Source organism: Falco cherrug, chromosome 11 (genome assembly GCF_023634085.1).
Source record: "Falco cherrug isolate bFalChe1 chromosome 11, bFalChe1.pri, whole genome shotgun sequence".
NCBI lineage: Eukaryota > Metazoa > Chordata > Aves > Falconiformes > Falconidae > Falco > Falco cherrug.
The window spans coordinates 18019532-18037013 of NC_073707.1; the positions used below are offsets into that span (position 1 = coordinate 18019532).

Below are 17482 nucleotides of genomic sequence, written 5' to 3' on the forward strand. Positions count from 1 at the left end.
TGAGGGAGGAAAAGAAGAAATGTGTATTAATATGTTTTCAGGACACAGTCTGTAACAGAAAAATGCACTGAACAGCACTGGATCAAGCAAGGCACTTTATAACTTGCCTGCATCTCACTCAAAGGCAAATATACTGTCATATTATAGGTGTGAGACAGAATCCTTGTCCATAGCAATGGTTGTTTGATAATGTTTTAAAATTATCCTCAGGAAGGGGAAGTAAAGAAATCTATCTACTCTGTAAACAACTAGCTCAAGATGTGAAAACAAAGCTCGTATGACTACTAGACAGGAAGGAGTCTTCAAAACAAAAATAACTTACTACTTTTTGGTCCGAAATAATCCTGTGACCTCTTATCACAGGAATGAATGGTACCATAGAACTTCATCCAACCTCACTAACTCCCCTGAAAGCAAGTGGTTCACTTTCTTCATGAAAACAGGGCAAAAAAAGCAACCATGGAAACCAGTCCCCCAACAGGCAGCATTTAGTGCTTTTAAATGTTTGAGCAGAGACAAAAGAGCCAGGGTTTGGAGTTTTTATTCAGAGCCTCTGTAAATTATAGCAGTGCTAATTTTGCCCTCTTACTGCATGCAGGCAAATGACTGTGCAACCACGTTGGGTTGTTTTTTTTCATATCCCTGAGCTTTTAATATAGTTCAAATGAGGCCATGATTTCCCACTGAACAGCTTCCAGATTAAACTATTGAATAACATTCAGCACCCTATGCAATACACTGCAAAATCAAGGTCCATAATTCAAAGCTATGAGAAAGACAGTACCCCTATCCAACATCAAGTATTTAATCAGACCAGCCTGGATCCCAGAGCACACTGCAGTTCCCCATTTGGTCTGAGTTCAAACAACAGCTGTCCTCTAAACAGAGCTCATGAGATCAATCCTTACAAGAAAGTAAAATTTATCACGTCTTTCACAGTGCCTGTTGTTGTTTCACTTGCCCAAAGAACATCATCTGGGTTTATCTTCACCAGCACAGTAACATGTGCTAGAAGTGGCTGCTGTGAAAAACATTATTAACCCTTCAGCTCTGTCCACCACCACAGACTTAGCAGCCATCAGACACCAGAGATGTTATCCCTGAGTGTATTCAAATTTATCACCACTTACCATTTTTTTTTATTTGACAAAATTAAAAAAGATGATGGTCTGCTTCCCACTTTGGAGAAGTGCACCTTGCAAGTTACTCATGTGATGCTCTACAGCCTAATACCAGGGCACTTCAAGCGTAGCTCTGCTTAATAGTACCTGTAAGAGCACAGACATAGTTTGCAGAGCAACATAAACCACACTTTTTCTAAGGAAATTCAATTCTGTCTCAAGTAGTCACAGCAGGCCAACTATGGAGACTAGTCTCGGGAGCCAGTGATACCGTTTCCACTTAGATTCAGCCCTAGTCAACAGGTCACTTCCAAGAGCACTCCCACCAGGGTCAGAGTGGTCTGGCTAGTCCATCCTCAACAGCAGCTGTAACAGTGTACATGAGGAAGAGCAAGGATAAGACAAGTATGTATGATGCCTTCTCTGCTTTTTCTACTAGTCTCAGTTTACAGGTTTTCCTGACCTGGATGGGGTTTCCATATATTCTGAAACACTTGGTCTACCCCCATGACCTTGCTCTTACCTAGTCACTCCTTGAACTCACATAACCTTTAAGCAGTGACAGTACCATGTGCCCAGCACCTACTCCACAAAAAAATCTTCTGTACCATCAGCAGGGCTCCTACAGTTTTTATCTGACACTGCCCAAGTTCTTCAACTACAGCCACCGTCTCTACCTGCCCTCCCCACCAGGCATAATTATTTATTTTTTTTTGGCGGGGTGGGGAGGGAGGCTCTGTTCCCTCAGCAGTCCTGGTGAAGATTTTAACTCCCAGCTCTACTGAACAAGACTGACACTCCTACAATACAATACACAGCAAAGCAGAAACTTGAAAAACCTGAAATGTTTCAATCAACTGAACACCCAAAAGTTTTGGGAAGACAGTTTTGTAAGATTAGTTGCTCCATCTTTCTCCTAGTTAAGTGCTAGCAGTCTTTTGTAGGCAAGAATCAGAAGAAAATCCCATGAGTACAAATGGCCAGAGGACCTCCACAGAGGACTGCAGTACAACCCGTTCACAGACACACTGACTCACAGACAGACATAAACACAGCAATAACAGCTCAATACCTTCAAACTTGTTCATTCTAAAGGTCATGCAATCTAAAGTAATTCTACAGGAGTCACCACAGAATAAAGAAAGAATGTGGTATCTTACACTGTGACTAAAACAGAACTGAAGGCAGAGGATAGGATTTTTCTCTATGGAACAGACTAAGTTATGATTAATTTTTTGTTCATGCACTGCATTTTCAAATTAGAGGGAAGCGGAAAAATCTGATCATACCAGACTGCATCACCAAGCCAAGTGAACCCATTATTGAAAGTTTCCTAGTTGACCAGTCAAGCACTGACTATAACCACGGAATTTGGTTTGAGGTAGACATATTTCACACCTACACCTTCCTGAGGAATGCTAACAGCAGGGATTTAAAAAAAAAAGTATCTGTACTTAACAACTTAATGTGAATGACAAGATGTGGGCTGCATCAGATTCCTCCAGTCACCAAGTGAAAGAAAATACTGTCAACATACAAGTACAGTTTGGCAAGCAAAAAATAATCTACTGCTCTTCGTGGGATATTGTTACTCTCTTTCTAATGGAACCCACAGTAATTCCACCTGTATGTTGTTCATGTATTTCAAGATTCACTATGCAGCCTGGTATCTTACTTGAGTTTTGTGGAATAGGAGGAAATAAAATGATGTGCCAAATCATAAGCGATTTCAACCTGAGCTATATAAAAAGGAGAAATTTTGAGCAGACAAATAATGTGGTTTATATTGGCGTGAGGCTGCAACAGAACTTGTACAATGCACACAGCCAACGAAGCAACTTAAGCAGGCTGACTGATTCAGGTTTGCAAACAGTCACAGAACAACGAAAAGCTATTTTTACAAAGGTATTCTTCACATTGGGAATGTTTGGGGGTTTTTAGCATGCTTGCCAATAGCTATTTTTTTCAAATTACAAACGAAGAGGTTTAAAAGGCTTTATTTCCATGTTGTTGCTGCACCACAGAATTTTAGGTGCACACAGTACTTAAGTAATTTTTAAGTGCAGCAGAACTGTAATCATAGCATTTAGAGTTCCTTTAGAATTAGTTTCTTTATAGACTACTTGGTCTTTGTGGGAGTTTTTTTAGCAGGGGGGTGCAGTACATGTTGGTTGTTTGGGTTTGTTTTATAGGTTGTTTGTTTCAGGTTTTTTTTTTTTCCTCTCCAAGTAATCTGTGTCTGATCAAAGAGCAGAGAAACATGCTTTTATTCTGTCTACAGTATGTATGGACAGGCAACACAAACTGCATTAAATGACCGTTATCTTGGCACGTTATAAAGGGTATTATTAGCCACATGAGAAAAGTAGCAGCCTCTCTTCCAGCCAGCAAGACATTACAAAAAATATTAATGCAATTCCTGTAGGCTCCTGTGACTTTATATGTAGGTGACAACTTGCACCAGTTTCACTGGCAGAGTTCTACTGAGTGTAGCATGGGATGTATTTGTTTCTTCCAGCAGAAGAAAGTGAAGAAAATGCTTCTGGACCACCAAATACTTCAGGTCATTTCTTTTTAACCTCTTAACTTCATTCACTTTGAAAAATCTATTCCTTGTTTGCTACGTTTAGGTACAACCGCCTCTTAGAACATCTGTCCCATTTGCATCTAGTAACACAAATCTAAAGTGACTTCCATGAAGTCACAGGATTGTCAACGTGCAAGCAACACAGATCCCAGGGGAGTAAGTTTATCCAAGTTCCATTTTCATTTCAGGGTGGGCTCAGCTACATCTGTTTTAGCTGCAGCCACCCAGTGTCCCTGCTGTGCAGCGCAGGTCTGCTCCCAGGAAGAGCCCTGCCAGTGCAGAGGTTCAGTGCAGCACCAGAGCCCTTACCGCAGGCTGATTCACACACAAAAGTCGCACAAGAGGTTGAGTGACTGGCCCAGAGTCCCCAGCAGCATCACTGTGCTGGCTCCAGGGCTCCAGCTGTGCAATGAAGACCTAGGCGTAGCAGTGGAAAGCTGCCTGCAATTACGGAGACCCCAAGTTACCACTGTGGCCTGGTATTCCCCAGCCAGAAAGCCACAAAATTCTGTCTTTGCAAAAATCCCACCATGAATTCTAGCTCAGCTAGACACTGTTCCTGCTTCACCATCCACTTTGGCACAAACCCCTGCCCTGCCCTCCACCCAAGGGTCTACCCTAAGGAGCTCTGCCCTATGGTCTTACATACAGACTTGAGCTACCCAGTTTAAGTCTACCCCACTCACAAGGGAACACACACACTCTGTAATATTTTCCAACAAACAGTAACAGCATCCTCAAAATGCCAACATATATGAAACCAAGAACACAGCAGGCAGTCACAGCCCTCCACACTTGTGGGATACCGAGATGCTGCTGCTGAGGGTATGGGCTGCTGGGTCAGGCTGGGCTCCCCCAGTGTGCCAGAGGCATCTTAGCAGTCACTGGAGGGGATTACCAAGCTTGGCATTTATTTCCACAATTAAAGTCAGTTTGTGTAAAAAGGAAATGCAAACCCTATACTGAAGTTCAACAGGAAGACATGGGGGAAAAAAAAAATTCTGAAGAGTTTCATGCCAGGTATGAGGGTGCTGAAGTTACTACAGTGCAATTACACCAAACAGCTTTCAGATAGTTACATTCACAAAACAGCTGTTCTGTTTTGAGAACAAGCCTCAGAGAGCATGCATTTGTCCAAGAAAAGTATATCCAGTGACAAATAGAATTAATTTTTGCATGCAAAATAGGAAATCCTTTAGCACTCAAGTTGTGAAAGACAGCACTGCATATAGAGCACATGCAACATATTAAGAAAGCCAATGAAGGTTTACCAAAACATCTCACTCTTCTACTCAATCTTTTGTGTTACTACCATCAGGGATCTGACTACACCATAAATATTTATTTCCAGAAATAAGAACTGTAAACCAGAGTCTTTGTCTTCAGTGAATTGCCTGGCAAAGGCTCAGTTAGGGACTGTCACGGCAGGACTGCTTTAAGTGACCTCTCTCTTTGTACCTTGGCAAAGTATGCAAAGCAGCGCAGTCATTCCTCACACACCCACATGGTTCTTATTTATCTTGAATGAACACTGACAGAGATCACTACATAATTTCTACCAGGGGCTGTGGGCACTAATACAGTAGCTTCAGGGCAGCCAAAAATGAGGATATTGCTCACAGTCACACAGGAGCTGACATTTAGTCCTTGGATTCAAGGCCATGGATTTTGCTGGAGTAGGAATGAGCTGTAAGATCAAAGGACATCTGTGCAAGGTACCACATTATACCATTAAAATCTATCTCTCTAGAAGTAGTATCTTGCAGTGGTAAACAAAGGATATTTGATACTGGGAATATGGTTTTATCCGTATTCTAGTGTCTACATAAAACACAGCCTCCTTTCTTGTTTGCAGATTACATCCCACTCAGAACTGCTCAGAGTAACAACTGTGTATTAATCTGTCCAGTCAATGAGCAAAGAGATGTACAATTGCAAAATAATTCACCAAAGGTTTCCAGAAAGCAAACTGTTGCTAGAGATCATGGAAAAAGCTTATACTTCCAGCTCCCAAGAATAGCTCTGTGGATTTAAAAAAAAAAAAAAAAAAAAAAAACAACAAAAAACCACAGAATTAAAAAAATGCAGACTGTTAAGGTAATAACCTTGGCAGTGATCTGCATGACCTTAATCTAAGGCACAGGCTGGACAGATACCTGGAAAAGAATATGGATGAGATGGATACCTGGAGGAGGCACATGGATGCATGCCCATCAATTAAGCTATGTAATTGTGCCTATTATTATGTCTCCTGCACCTCTGGACACATGGGAGACCAACAGGATACAGTTTCCCACAAGCACAACAAAAACAAAACAAACAAAAAAATACAACAAACCCACAAAGAGGATTTACCTTGCCTTTACACCACATGGAAGCACGCTTCTTTATCATTGAGAGACACACTAAAGCACAATACAACTGAAAAAGTGTACAGTAATGAGGAATGTTCAAAAGGAAGCTGAACTGAGAAGTAGCTGTCAGAATGACAGTAAACAGCCCCAACTAACTGCAAGACTTCTGATTGCATTTCCACTATTATTTCTTGTTTCCACAGGTTAAATGTTTAAAACAAAAATAAATAGCAGGGGGAAAGTTTGTTTGGGTTTGGAATAAAGTTTTCAGTATTGAAATTCAGTATTAGCCTTGGAAACAAACAGGCAATCTACACCATGCATAATCATCATTTATGAGTCCCGACTTGACCACGCCACTTTCCCTTCCAGCTTCTGTACTCAGCCAGTAATGAGAAGTTGAACTAGGGGAATTGTCCTCAACAAGTTCTATTTTTCCTTCCTTATACGCCTCACCTAAAGCACATACCCCATCAACAAAATCCATGTTCTGAGACTTTTACAGTAGTCTGAGTTAGAAACAAAAAGTAATTAGCAGTTTCCTTGACCTTCCCATCCACTCTGCTCCCCTAAAAGGGGAATACTTTTGCACCTGGAGGAGAAATCAGTCCTCAGCTTTGCCCTTCAGCTTCTGGCACACCAGAAGCTCCTGGTGGGTGCTTTCCAGCATGTCACCAGCCCTGTTTGGAGAACATGCCATCTTAATATCATTGCCCTGATAAGCATATCGAGTACAACATGTTTGTGTTCTCAAATGAAAGGATAATAGTGCAGGTTGAGCTGTGTGCAAGTCAGCTTACAGTATGTGAAGGCATGATCCATAACTGGGATTCAAGATCTAGATTCTCATAACTTCATAATAGAACTGGTAAATTTTGGAAGAATAAAACTTTAAACACTATTTAGGAATACAGTGTCGCTATACAACTAACATCCTGGGATTTCTCTAACAGATGAGTTAGATTTCTGGAAAATAACCTAGAAAACGTACAATACTCTACAATATCTTCTGAACAAGACAAAACTTACTGAGATTTAATAAAAAAAAAAAGCCAACCTGCCGATATAAAGCTTGTTGGAAAATATTTATAGGCTCAATTGCTGTTTCCGCCATAAAACTGAACAACATAACAGTGAGTTCCCAAATAATTGCAAGACTGTGAAAGACCTTTTAAAGAGAAGGCAGCATGAGGTTTAAGCCCACAACAGTAAAAAAAGCATTCAAAAACCTGAAATGGATCACTGGACTACACAATATTGTATGGAGTCAATACAGTCATGATAACCAATTCTCCTCCCACACATTTGATGACTTTACTAAATCCAATTCTCTCATATGCTTCTGAGCCTTGCTGAAGGTTGCAGATAGCTGAAGAGTAACAGATGGTGCCAGCAGTAACTGCCCTTCCCTGTTTATGTGGGCTCATACTGTATGTTCAAAACCCAAAGAATTGTTATGCCAGCTAAAAAGTTGAAATATCAAAGAGCACTTTCAACAATCCAGATTTTTAGCACAACATAGTCTTCCACTCAAGAAGGCAACATTAGATTCCTCCAAATGCAAGACTGACTTTCCCCCCCCCTATAAATAGGAGCTATAGCTTAAATTTAAGATTCTATGTCAAATAAAGCTTTTGAAAACCCGCATACTCTGAAAAGATGTCAAACAGCTGGAGGCAGGAGAAACCCATCATATGCAATGGGACCATGACTGTAAGTTATACCTACGCACATATACTTGGTTAATACAATCCAGCAGCAAACAAAGATCTTAAGTACACAACTGAAGAACACAAAGTTTAAACACATGTATCTACCCAGTGCCAGTTTATATGACATACATATGGTCAAAGAATGTAATAAGCCAACAGAAGAATTTCTGGTCAAATAAAATTTTTGGCATAAAGACGGAGAAGATCGAACCATCTGACAGCTGTTTATTTTCCCCTGAAATTCTTTAGAAACACAACAATATGCTGGAATAGCAAACATGACAATCTTCTCAGGAAATAAATATGCATTGCACTCCAAGAGGGGGAAAGATGACTGGTGCATAAACAACATTACTTCATATTTGAAAGTTCTAAGGGTTTTTTAATCTGATCTTTATACTCTACAGCCAACTTCTATTCCACACCGAACAATTTGCTGTGTGCCTGCACTCATACCAGTTTACCGCTTCCCAAAGAGACAGGCTAGGATTGCTGTTAAAAAATATCCTTGGAAGGGAGACAAAACATTGTTCAAAAACTCATGAAAGATTGGAAAGTATTAAGATTTAAAATAAAAGATGAAATCAGAATTAACAGCAAGTTAAGAACAGTCATTGGTTGCCAAACACATAGTACATACTGATGTCCTATACCAATATATGTTCTTGCATGGAAAAGATGGATTTCTAAGAACCAGTGCTTCAAACAAATCTTAGAGACAAGATTTTGAAGAAGCGAACCTTCCTGTGCAGACCTCTTCTGGAAGTTTGGTCAGTTTTCCTCTGTATCACAAACCTCCTGTTAATCACTGCACCTCAATACATACATGTCTTTGCAAAATACAAAGAGCAGCACAAACTTTATTTATGTAATTTCCAAAAAAGTACGATCCTTCTTCACTAGCTATTAGCACACTTGTACTTTCTCAACTTTAAACCAGACAAATTAAACCAAAGTAAATAGAAGTCTGTCTTTTGATGGTATAAGCAGAGTTATTGCAGAACTAATGCAGGTACGCAGGTATCACCTCTGCTACCACCTGATCCGAAAATAGCTCAACCTGCAGAATAAGAAATACTACCGCCTTTAAACTGTTGGAAACAGTCTGCATTTATAGTTATCAGGGATCACTCAATGCACGGCCTGTCTGTGTACAATCATTCCTATGCTCCTCCAGGTTATTTGTAGACCTTGCTAAAGTTACAGAGCAATACCTATTGGTATCAAAACTCCCAACCGTCCCAAGCCAGGGAGTAGAACTGGTTATGGCAGGAAGCTTTCAGAAGCTGTCTAGGGAAAGAAATATACAATGTATAAATTCCCAGTTTCAGTTACTTGTGAATAGCTGGTACTGTTGCAACTTCCTTAGTCACAGAAAATGTTGCCTGTTACAGGGTTCTCCCTCCTCTCATGTGTTTTAACGAGAACAAAGAAGCTGACTTAGCAGAAATGCGTGCTTGTATTAAGCAATAGCTGCTCTGAATTTTTCCTCATAAAATAGCATTTATGCTAGATTAGCATATGCCAACTGACAGCCCCTAGACAGGACACTAAAAAATTTTGGTTTTGCTTTCTACCAACTGAGTCTAAACTGAAGTTCTCCAAGACTTAGAAACTGACTCATTGTTCAAGAGTCCCATTATCATTAAATGCCACCTGCAATCTAAATCCATTTAGAAAGAGGTGAACAGTGCTGTAGCAACTGTGCATTTCAGAATCTAAAGGGTTTTTTTATGAAAATACTGAAGATTTCTCATGCAAAGAAATTCTCTCATGCTTTAACTCACAGGCCATAGGAATGTGAACAGGCATTCCTCTCTTCCATGCATACTGCCTCAAATGGCAAGCCTGCTGAGCTGCTGCTTACTGCCTGTCTTATCACATCATTTCTGATGTCATGTAGATACAGAGTCTAAAATGTTTATAATGAAAATGATCAACTGTTGAATACAGCCAGTTTAAAAAAAAATCCACCATTCACAGACTACATCTATTTTTCTGTATATGCATATATACATATACACACTTTCAGAAAAAGATTAGCCATTACTCTCAATATTAATACACAACTGATTTCAGAAAACATTTAAAAGCTGATTCTGTCTCAGCTTTTCATTTACTTTCTTTTCATTTATAAGTATCAAATACAGTCAACAAGAGCTCATTAAGGCCTATATGTGCACTCATCAATCACCCATGTCAGTCCTGGGTGCACCACTGGCTGGTGCTCAGGTCCACAGTCACTCTAATGCAAGATTTCCTTGTTTTGATAGCTGAACAAAACCAGACACAAGCAGCAGTAGTCAAGAGTTTTTCTATCAGTTTCAGCAGACTTGGAGGAGACCCTGTTTAATGAATCAGTTATTCAGTAGTAAAGTAACAATGAGACACATTCCTTAGTTTCCAGATAAGAAAACAACTAAAATCAACTGTTTGTAAATGACATCATTGCCATGCATGAAGCAACTCAGTCAACAAAAGCTGCCTAACAAGTGGGGAACAGATCAGGTTACAGCTGTTTATTAGTGCCCAGATAGCAATCAAACCACAAAAATCTTCTGGAGAGTGGGAGCAGATGGAGTCATGGCACAGGCTGGGTCTTGCTTGAACACGCTGATTGGATGGCCCTGCTATAAACTGTCATTGGGGCTGTGCAGCTGAGAGCAGGACACAATTAACATCAGCTGTCTAAGTGAGAAAGTTTACTCAGCTTCTGCCTTGCCCTCTCTGTCTCTCTCATAAATATGTATTCAGAGAAGAGCACGCTTCTTCTTAAGCTGTTGTCTAGCAAATCCAGCTGTTTAAACAGAAGCGGTCACACACAGCACCAGGCATTGTTAAAGTCCATTTTCTGACTGCCAGTCAATCCATCAGTGAAATTCAGCAGTTAAGATCTGCAATAACAGTTTCTCCTTAGACTAGTCTTTGCTTAAAAAAGGAAAAATTGAAGCTGGAACAGGAGCCATCCTGAAAACACATTAATTGCCCATGCCTGCACCATGGCTCATGTTGTCAGCAAATGCTACCCACCCCCATTAGTCAGTTCCATTTGAAAGTGCTGCCCTGCAGCTTCACATCTGGCCCCTATGTCCAGGCACTGGACGTGTAAAATTCCCCAAACAGGAACACAGGCCATGCAACCCTGGAAACAGAAAAATAACATACTTTGTAAAGATCCATCCTCTGTATGAACAAGCAACTTAAACACCACACTTGTAAGATACAGGTAGTGCACTGCCTTGAACAACAGAGTCCTTCAAATCATGAAACAAGCACCAAAAACTTCTGAACTACTTATGACACAAGACACCATGACATGTCATGTATGACATTTAATTAAAGATGCTTTTAACGTCCAATGCTTGACCCACCAACTTCAGTTACTAAGTTTATTGGCCTGGTACTGACTGAACACATGTACAATTGCTTTACAGTGATGTAAAACAGAATTAATAAACTGCTTACAAGGACAGCCTAAGGAAACACTTTGCTGTATTGAAGTGTCACGTGAAATTACAAAACTAAAGGTAAACAACCCATTTTTACTTTTTTGCAACCAAAAAAAAAATTAAGAAGATTACAAAAATAATTCTATCAGATGCAGATTATTTTCTGCACAGGTGATTTTGGTGAGAAACCCTAATGGCCTCACTCAGTACATCAACACTTAGACCCACAGGTACAGAATTAATTCTCAGGAATGGCACTTAAATGCCAAAACTATTTTTGTTCCAACATTTTTTCTTTTTTCCTTACAGTTTGTTTGCATTAAGTACAAATGCTGCATATGTCAGCTTTAAAAACACTTGCAGTTTTACTGCAATAATTAGTACTACCATCAAAAAGAACTCCCCATGCCCTATCCACCATTTTTTTTCCTCGTATTTATTTCCTAAGAAAATCCACAGTAGACCAATAGATTGCAGTTTGTCTAAGAAGGAACCCTGGAACACTTTCAAAGGGCAGACCATAAGACCTGGTGAGCCAACCACTAAAATAAAGTAGGTTTCTTCAGAACTGTCCTATAAATTTGCATGTAACGTTTTAAGCCAAGACAGAGTTCTACTGTTTAGCCTTAAACTATTAAGGAAATTGGTCTGTAATTACTTTATACTCCATTACAAAAACAGTCATGTGTTTCAAAAGAAATTATACAGTAATCAACAGTACCTTTAATTTTGGTTCAAGTAGAACAAGAATTAAATGATCAAATATGTCAACTATATAATTTGTCAATAATCTAAACATTTCAACAATTAGTAGGTATCTAAGTTTCTGAAGTCTCAGTGCTCAACTGAAAATATATCATTACAATATTACATCAAAAACAGGCACACAGGCATGCACACATGCTGACAACACAAAGCCAAATTACTCTGATCACCAAAGAAAAGATTTACTCTGTTTCTTTAGTGAACTTCTGATTTGTTAGATTTTAATTTGTTTGGGTTTCCTTCTACTACAAATTGTAAAAGGAATGCCGGCTCCTGGAAAAAATACAATATCTGAGATGAAACAGTGCCCTTACATATTTACTCTCCTCATAACTGGTATAATCCATATTTTGAAAACTGAATTCACCTTAAGGAAATACTTCAGAAGCAGTTCTATTAAACCACCTAAAGTTAGTTGTGGTGTCGGGCTGTGCTTGCAAGCACGTATTCCTTGATGATTAAGTGTCATTTATTCTCTAGAGCTACAACATTCCCACACATACAGACACATTCCTGCTACCGATCTGTTTGGTCAAGTTCTGTTTTGTGCTGGAGAGAACCATGCTTTATGTCCCTCAACTATAAAAAACTGACATTATAAATGAAAACAAAAATGCCCTTACTGTGACCATACTTACTCTTCGTGACAAGGGACTTAACTTGAGTGAATATAGTCATGTAGCATGTCAAGTAATTTATACTTCAGAATAGCAGCTCTACACAAATGGAAAGATACTGCTTTTGATTACACAATGTAATACTGCTAATTCAACAGACAAACTAAACGCTTCCCCATGAAGAGACTGAGTCACTTTTGCTTAAGTATGCAGCAGTGAGGGAAACAGCCAAGAACTCTGACATAAATCATGATTCTCTAGAATATGCTACCAACATAAAGAAAGCTTTGTTAAATAATCTGCTAGTTTAGATCCTTGACAGGAACACATTTCACATAAAGCCTCCCTGGTGGTCATTCCACTGTATATTTACTCTACAAATTACATCAAATGCTGATGATAGAGGTCACAACTATTTTACTTTTTCTTGTTTTAATTAGAAATTAATTTTACCATCAAAGTTGCAGTTATCTTATCCAATGCCACTGTATATTGCAAAGAGAAGCAATGTCACATCCACCACTGTGGTCTCCCTCCACAGTCTAATCATTCCCTCCACCTTAGGAAAGAATGAGAAGCCTGGCCAAAAAACTTCTAAATTTTTACTTTTTTTTCCAACAGAGACTGGCTTTATATAGTCTCTAAACCAGATGCTACAAAGAACTCAGACTGCCAACTTTGGGTGTCTTCAAGGAAGAGTATTTTCAAGGCAAAAACACAAGATAGAAGAATGACTTTGTTGCTTTGCACCTCCACAGCCACATTCACTTACTTTTCACTAATTTACACACACACGCTACACACCGTTTCATTTCTTATTCACCATTTATTTCAAAGCTAGAGCCTAAATGTATCTACACGAGCAATCATCACCCATCTGAAGTGGAGGACACAGATGCTACACGCATTTCTCAATACTCCCCGGGCAGCTGGGATGATGGTGCCCCAGACACAGGCAACCCAAGTGCTGTTTCCTGCTGGATCGGGTCCGGGGTGCGTCTCTTTCTGCCTCTCTCCTTACCTGTAAGAGGTGAGGGGCAGTGTTTCCATACAGGCCCCACAGCAAGGGCACAGAACTCCCATGAGACCTAGAGGAAGTTTTTCCCAACACAGGCTCACATAGCACTTTTAGATACTGTGCTGACAATATGGGGCGAAAGTAGCATCACTAGAGAAGCAACAAACAGAAAAACCAGGCAGAGACACGGAGGCAGGCATAAAGTGCCGTACTTAGTGCCTCTATTCCACCCAGCAGGCCAAGTACTTTCAATACTTGTAGCAAGTTAAGATGGTTGAATGACCAAATTCCCTCACTTGCACACCACAGGTGCCTCAGAAGGAGAAGCCTTTCAACCACTCACTGCGATCACTTTGGCTGAGCCCAAGAAAAGTCAACAGAAATGGCAGGAGCACATGCTGTATCTCTGAGGAAGTCCTCCCGCAGTCAGGCCAGGCAGCCATTACTGCCTGAAGCATTTCTGACCGGCATTCGAGGGCACCAGGGCGGAGTGAGGCCTGCTGGCTCAGAGCGCTGCCGAAGCCTGCCCAGCTGCCTACACCACCTGCCCGGAAAGCCGGCCGCTGCCGGGGCCCTCCCGGTTCAGGAGCACACGCAGGCAGCAGAGAGCACGGGGCCCACCTCCGAACCTGCTCGCTTGCCGCCATTACAACCTGCGGCCCCAACACCTCAGCACAGCCATGCTCCAGCCAGCCAGGTGCCCACAGCCGCACTGGGGAACAGCCTCAAAGGCAGCAAAGGTATTTCCCATGCAGACGGCTCACTAATAAAACATTTTAGGTGGGAACATCACGTACGTCTGCTGCCAAGAGCAGCATCTGCTTCTAGAGCAACAACAAATGTCTTTTCCACTCGTGCTCTGCACATCCTGGATGCATTAAGAGATAAGCAACATGCGTGCAGCAAGCACAACACAACAGAAGCATTTTAACACTATCATTTTAACACAGAAACTTTTGTATCTTCACTATGCAGAAGCCTGTTTCAGAGCTCAATGGTGCTCTCGGCAATTTCTGGAAACACAAACCTCCAGTGAAGGAGCACAGGGGGACCCCTGCAAACGCAGCTCACTGCTCCAGTAACCGCTGGTGTGCAACAGGCAGCTCTCTCACTATAACTTCTCCAAGTCTGAGTGAAGCAATAAAGTCTCATTAAGAAATAAAGACGCAGCTTGGCAAGTCAGTTTCAGACACTCTTGTTACAGCTTACTTCCGAACCAAGAGACAGTTATTAACTGACTGCTTTAAAAGCCAATGCGCAAACTGCAACTTTGCCTGCTGCTTTACACCACGTTGTACAAAGTACCAGGAGACTAGAAATTAAAAAACAGATTTCTAGAACTGGAGGCACAGTAAGGGTCTGCCCCTCTTCAAGCAATACAGCACAGACTCAGGGCAAACATTTAAGGGTTAAAACTGGAACTGAAAACAAGTAATGCAGCAGGCAGTGTCTGGGGTCACAAAACTACTCAAGCAGCGGTTCCGAGCAGAGCCTTCTACAATTCAGGCTACACAAGTTTAAGTCAAAAAGAAAAACCTCCTGTGTGAACACCTACATACAAATGTATCAGTACTTTCTAGCACTATAATTTGTGTAGCATCATTGTTATTATTTATATATACCAGTAGTCTCTTTTTTGTTTGCTGAATCACACAGCGTTGTCTGGACTATGTACTCGTTGCTTTTCACGCCTTTGAACACCAGCAGGATTAAAGAAAAATCCTTACCATGCCAGCTATTAGTTTATATCAGCTTAAGATCCCACATCTCAAGTACACAGTTAAAATAAATGCATTATTTAAATAGACATGTTTGAGAAAATAAAACTATGATTGCAGTAATGGATTTCCAAAGGAGTTCGACTTGCAATCTCACTGCCCTGATGACAGGCATAGGAGCTCAACTTTTTACTCCAAGCATGGCCCCGTAGGCTGCACCTCCCACCTCCGAGGGCCAGCAAAGGCTGAACGGCAGTGCTCACACGCCCCTGACAGACTGCAAACTACAGTGCACACACAGAGAAACCCTCTGAAGGACCAAAAGCAGTAAAGCATTAAGAAAACTGCAAATGAGAGACTGATTGAGTGGAGCCTGGTATTCATCAACACTTTTTTTTTTTTTACACTAGTTATCAAGCAAGTCAGTAGTTTTCCTACCAAAACTAGAAATCGTTGACAAAACTTGCTTTAAAAAAAAAAAAAAAAGGAGTTTCCTTCTGCCCACCAGAAGAAAATTAAGCTAGATATTAAAAATAACCTGATTACACTCTTGAGTAAACAAGCCAAGAAATGAAACTATTTTGGACTTCATGTGGTAATAATCTAGCAGGATGAAATACCTTCATATGCGTAGAATAGAAATCAGAAGTACAGATTCTAAAACAGCGTTAGAGCAAGAAACACATTTTGGCATCCAGTTGGACATACATGTGTTTGGACACCTCTGTGGGCATTTCCTGTATACATTCTTTTCTTTTACATGCTGAAGATAAAGTTTCTTTCCATCTTCTGGCTCCTTAAAGCTAAAGCGACTGCAAAACAAGAGGAGCAGAAAGCCAGCGCAGGCTCTGCGGGGCGGCCAAGGGGCTCCGAGGTCTGCAGCTGACTTTGCATGAAACAGAAAACTTCACCAGCGGCTGCTACAGTTTAAAAAGAGGCGAGTGACGCTATGCTTTTCCCAGCCTTGGAAAAACACGTTCACCAACACCTTGTCACAGGGAACGGGAAGAAAGGGGGGGGTGGGGGGCTGTGCGTGAAAGTCAGGGAGACTCACTTCCCAGTAAGGAAATACTTTCTTTTAATGTGGGATTATGCATCTACGACCCACCCCGGCGGGTTAAAGCACTTTCAGCCAAGCGGTTCCTCCCGGGAGCAACCTGGGGAGCCCTGCCCGGCCCCGGCCGGCGCCGCACCCCCCTCCCGCAGCCCACAGCGGCATTTTAAACTGCGGGGCGGAGGAGGGGGATGGGGAAAAACCGAATCCATCAGGACAGCGGCGGTTCCTAGGCTGCGCACCGAGGCGGGAGGGCTTTCCCTTCCCGGCGGATGTCACCGAGCCGGGAGGCACAAAGCACATCCCCGCCGCCACCCCCGGGCCGAACACACCCCCTGCCGCCCGACGGCGCCGCGGGGCTCCGCCGCCACACCCGCACCCCCCCGCCACGCCGCGCCGCGCCTCGCCTCACCTGCGGGGCCGGGGCCGGGCCCGGGGCGCCGCTCCGCCGCCGCCGGCAGCGCCAGGGCCAGCAGCAGCGGCAGGATGAGGCGCGGCGACCGGGCGCCCCTCCACGCCATCTTCCCCCTCCGCACCCGCCGGCCTGCCGCCGCTCCCCGCGCCGCCAGCCCCCACGAGCGGGGGGAAAGGGGCCGGGCGTGGAAAACGAGGGGGAAAGCCCGGTGCCTGGGAGGGGGGCAGACGCCGCGCCCGGGGTGCCGCTCCTCCTCTGCAACGGGCAGCAGCGAAGGGCGCTGCCGCCCGCCCCAGGCTTTATACGGCGGTGGGAGGACCCGGGCAGCGAGGGCACCCGGCGGCGCAACAGGAGCCGCTCGCAGCCGCCGCCCGGGTGCACGCTGCTGCCGCCACCGCTGCCGGGGGAGGAGCGAGCGGAGCGCGGCCAAGCCCCGCCCCGGCCCCGCCGCCCCGGCCGCCGCGGTAGGTGCGCGGGGCCGCCGCGGACACGGAGCGGGCCTGGCTGCGGCGCCCAGCTGGCCCTGGGGGCGCGCTCGGCGGGGCCGGCCCTGCGGGAGCTGCACCCGCCTCCCCCTCCAACCGTTTCCTCAGCGGCGGACTCCCGATGAACGCACTCCCGAAACCTTAACGTTGTTCGGGAGGTCGCGGGCAGCTGCAGGCGCTCGTCTGC

At 42.9% G+C, this 17482-nt stretch overlaps 1 protein-coding gene across 2 annotated transcripts in view; it reads right to left on the bottom strand.

The window, feature by feature from the left end:
- The window catches only part of PLOD2 (procollagen-lysine,2-oxoglutarate 5-dioxygenase 2), a 54893-nt gene extending 37825 nt beyond the window's left edge, over positions 1-17068 (bottom strand). For both annotated transcript variants that reach the window (XM_055723784.1, XM_055723783.1), the window contains exon 1: positions 16808-17068. In XM_055723784.1, coding sequence (XP_055579759.1) covers positions 16808-16916 — 109 coding nt within the window. In that variant the 5' untranslated portion in view covers positions 16917-17068. The remainder of the gene's footprint in view (positions 1-16807) is intronic.
- Between the last annotated feature and the right edge of the window lie 414 nt (positions 17069-17482).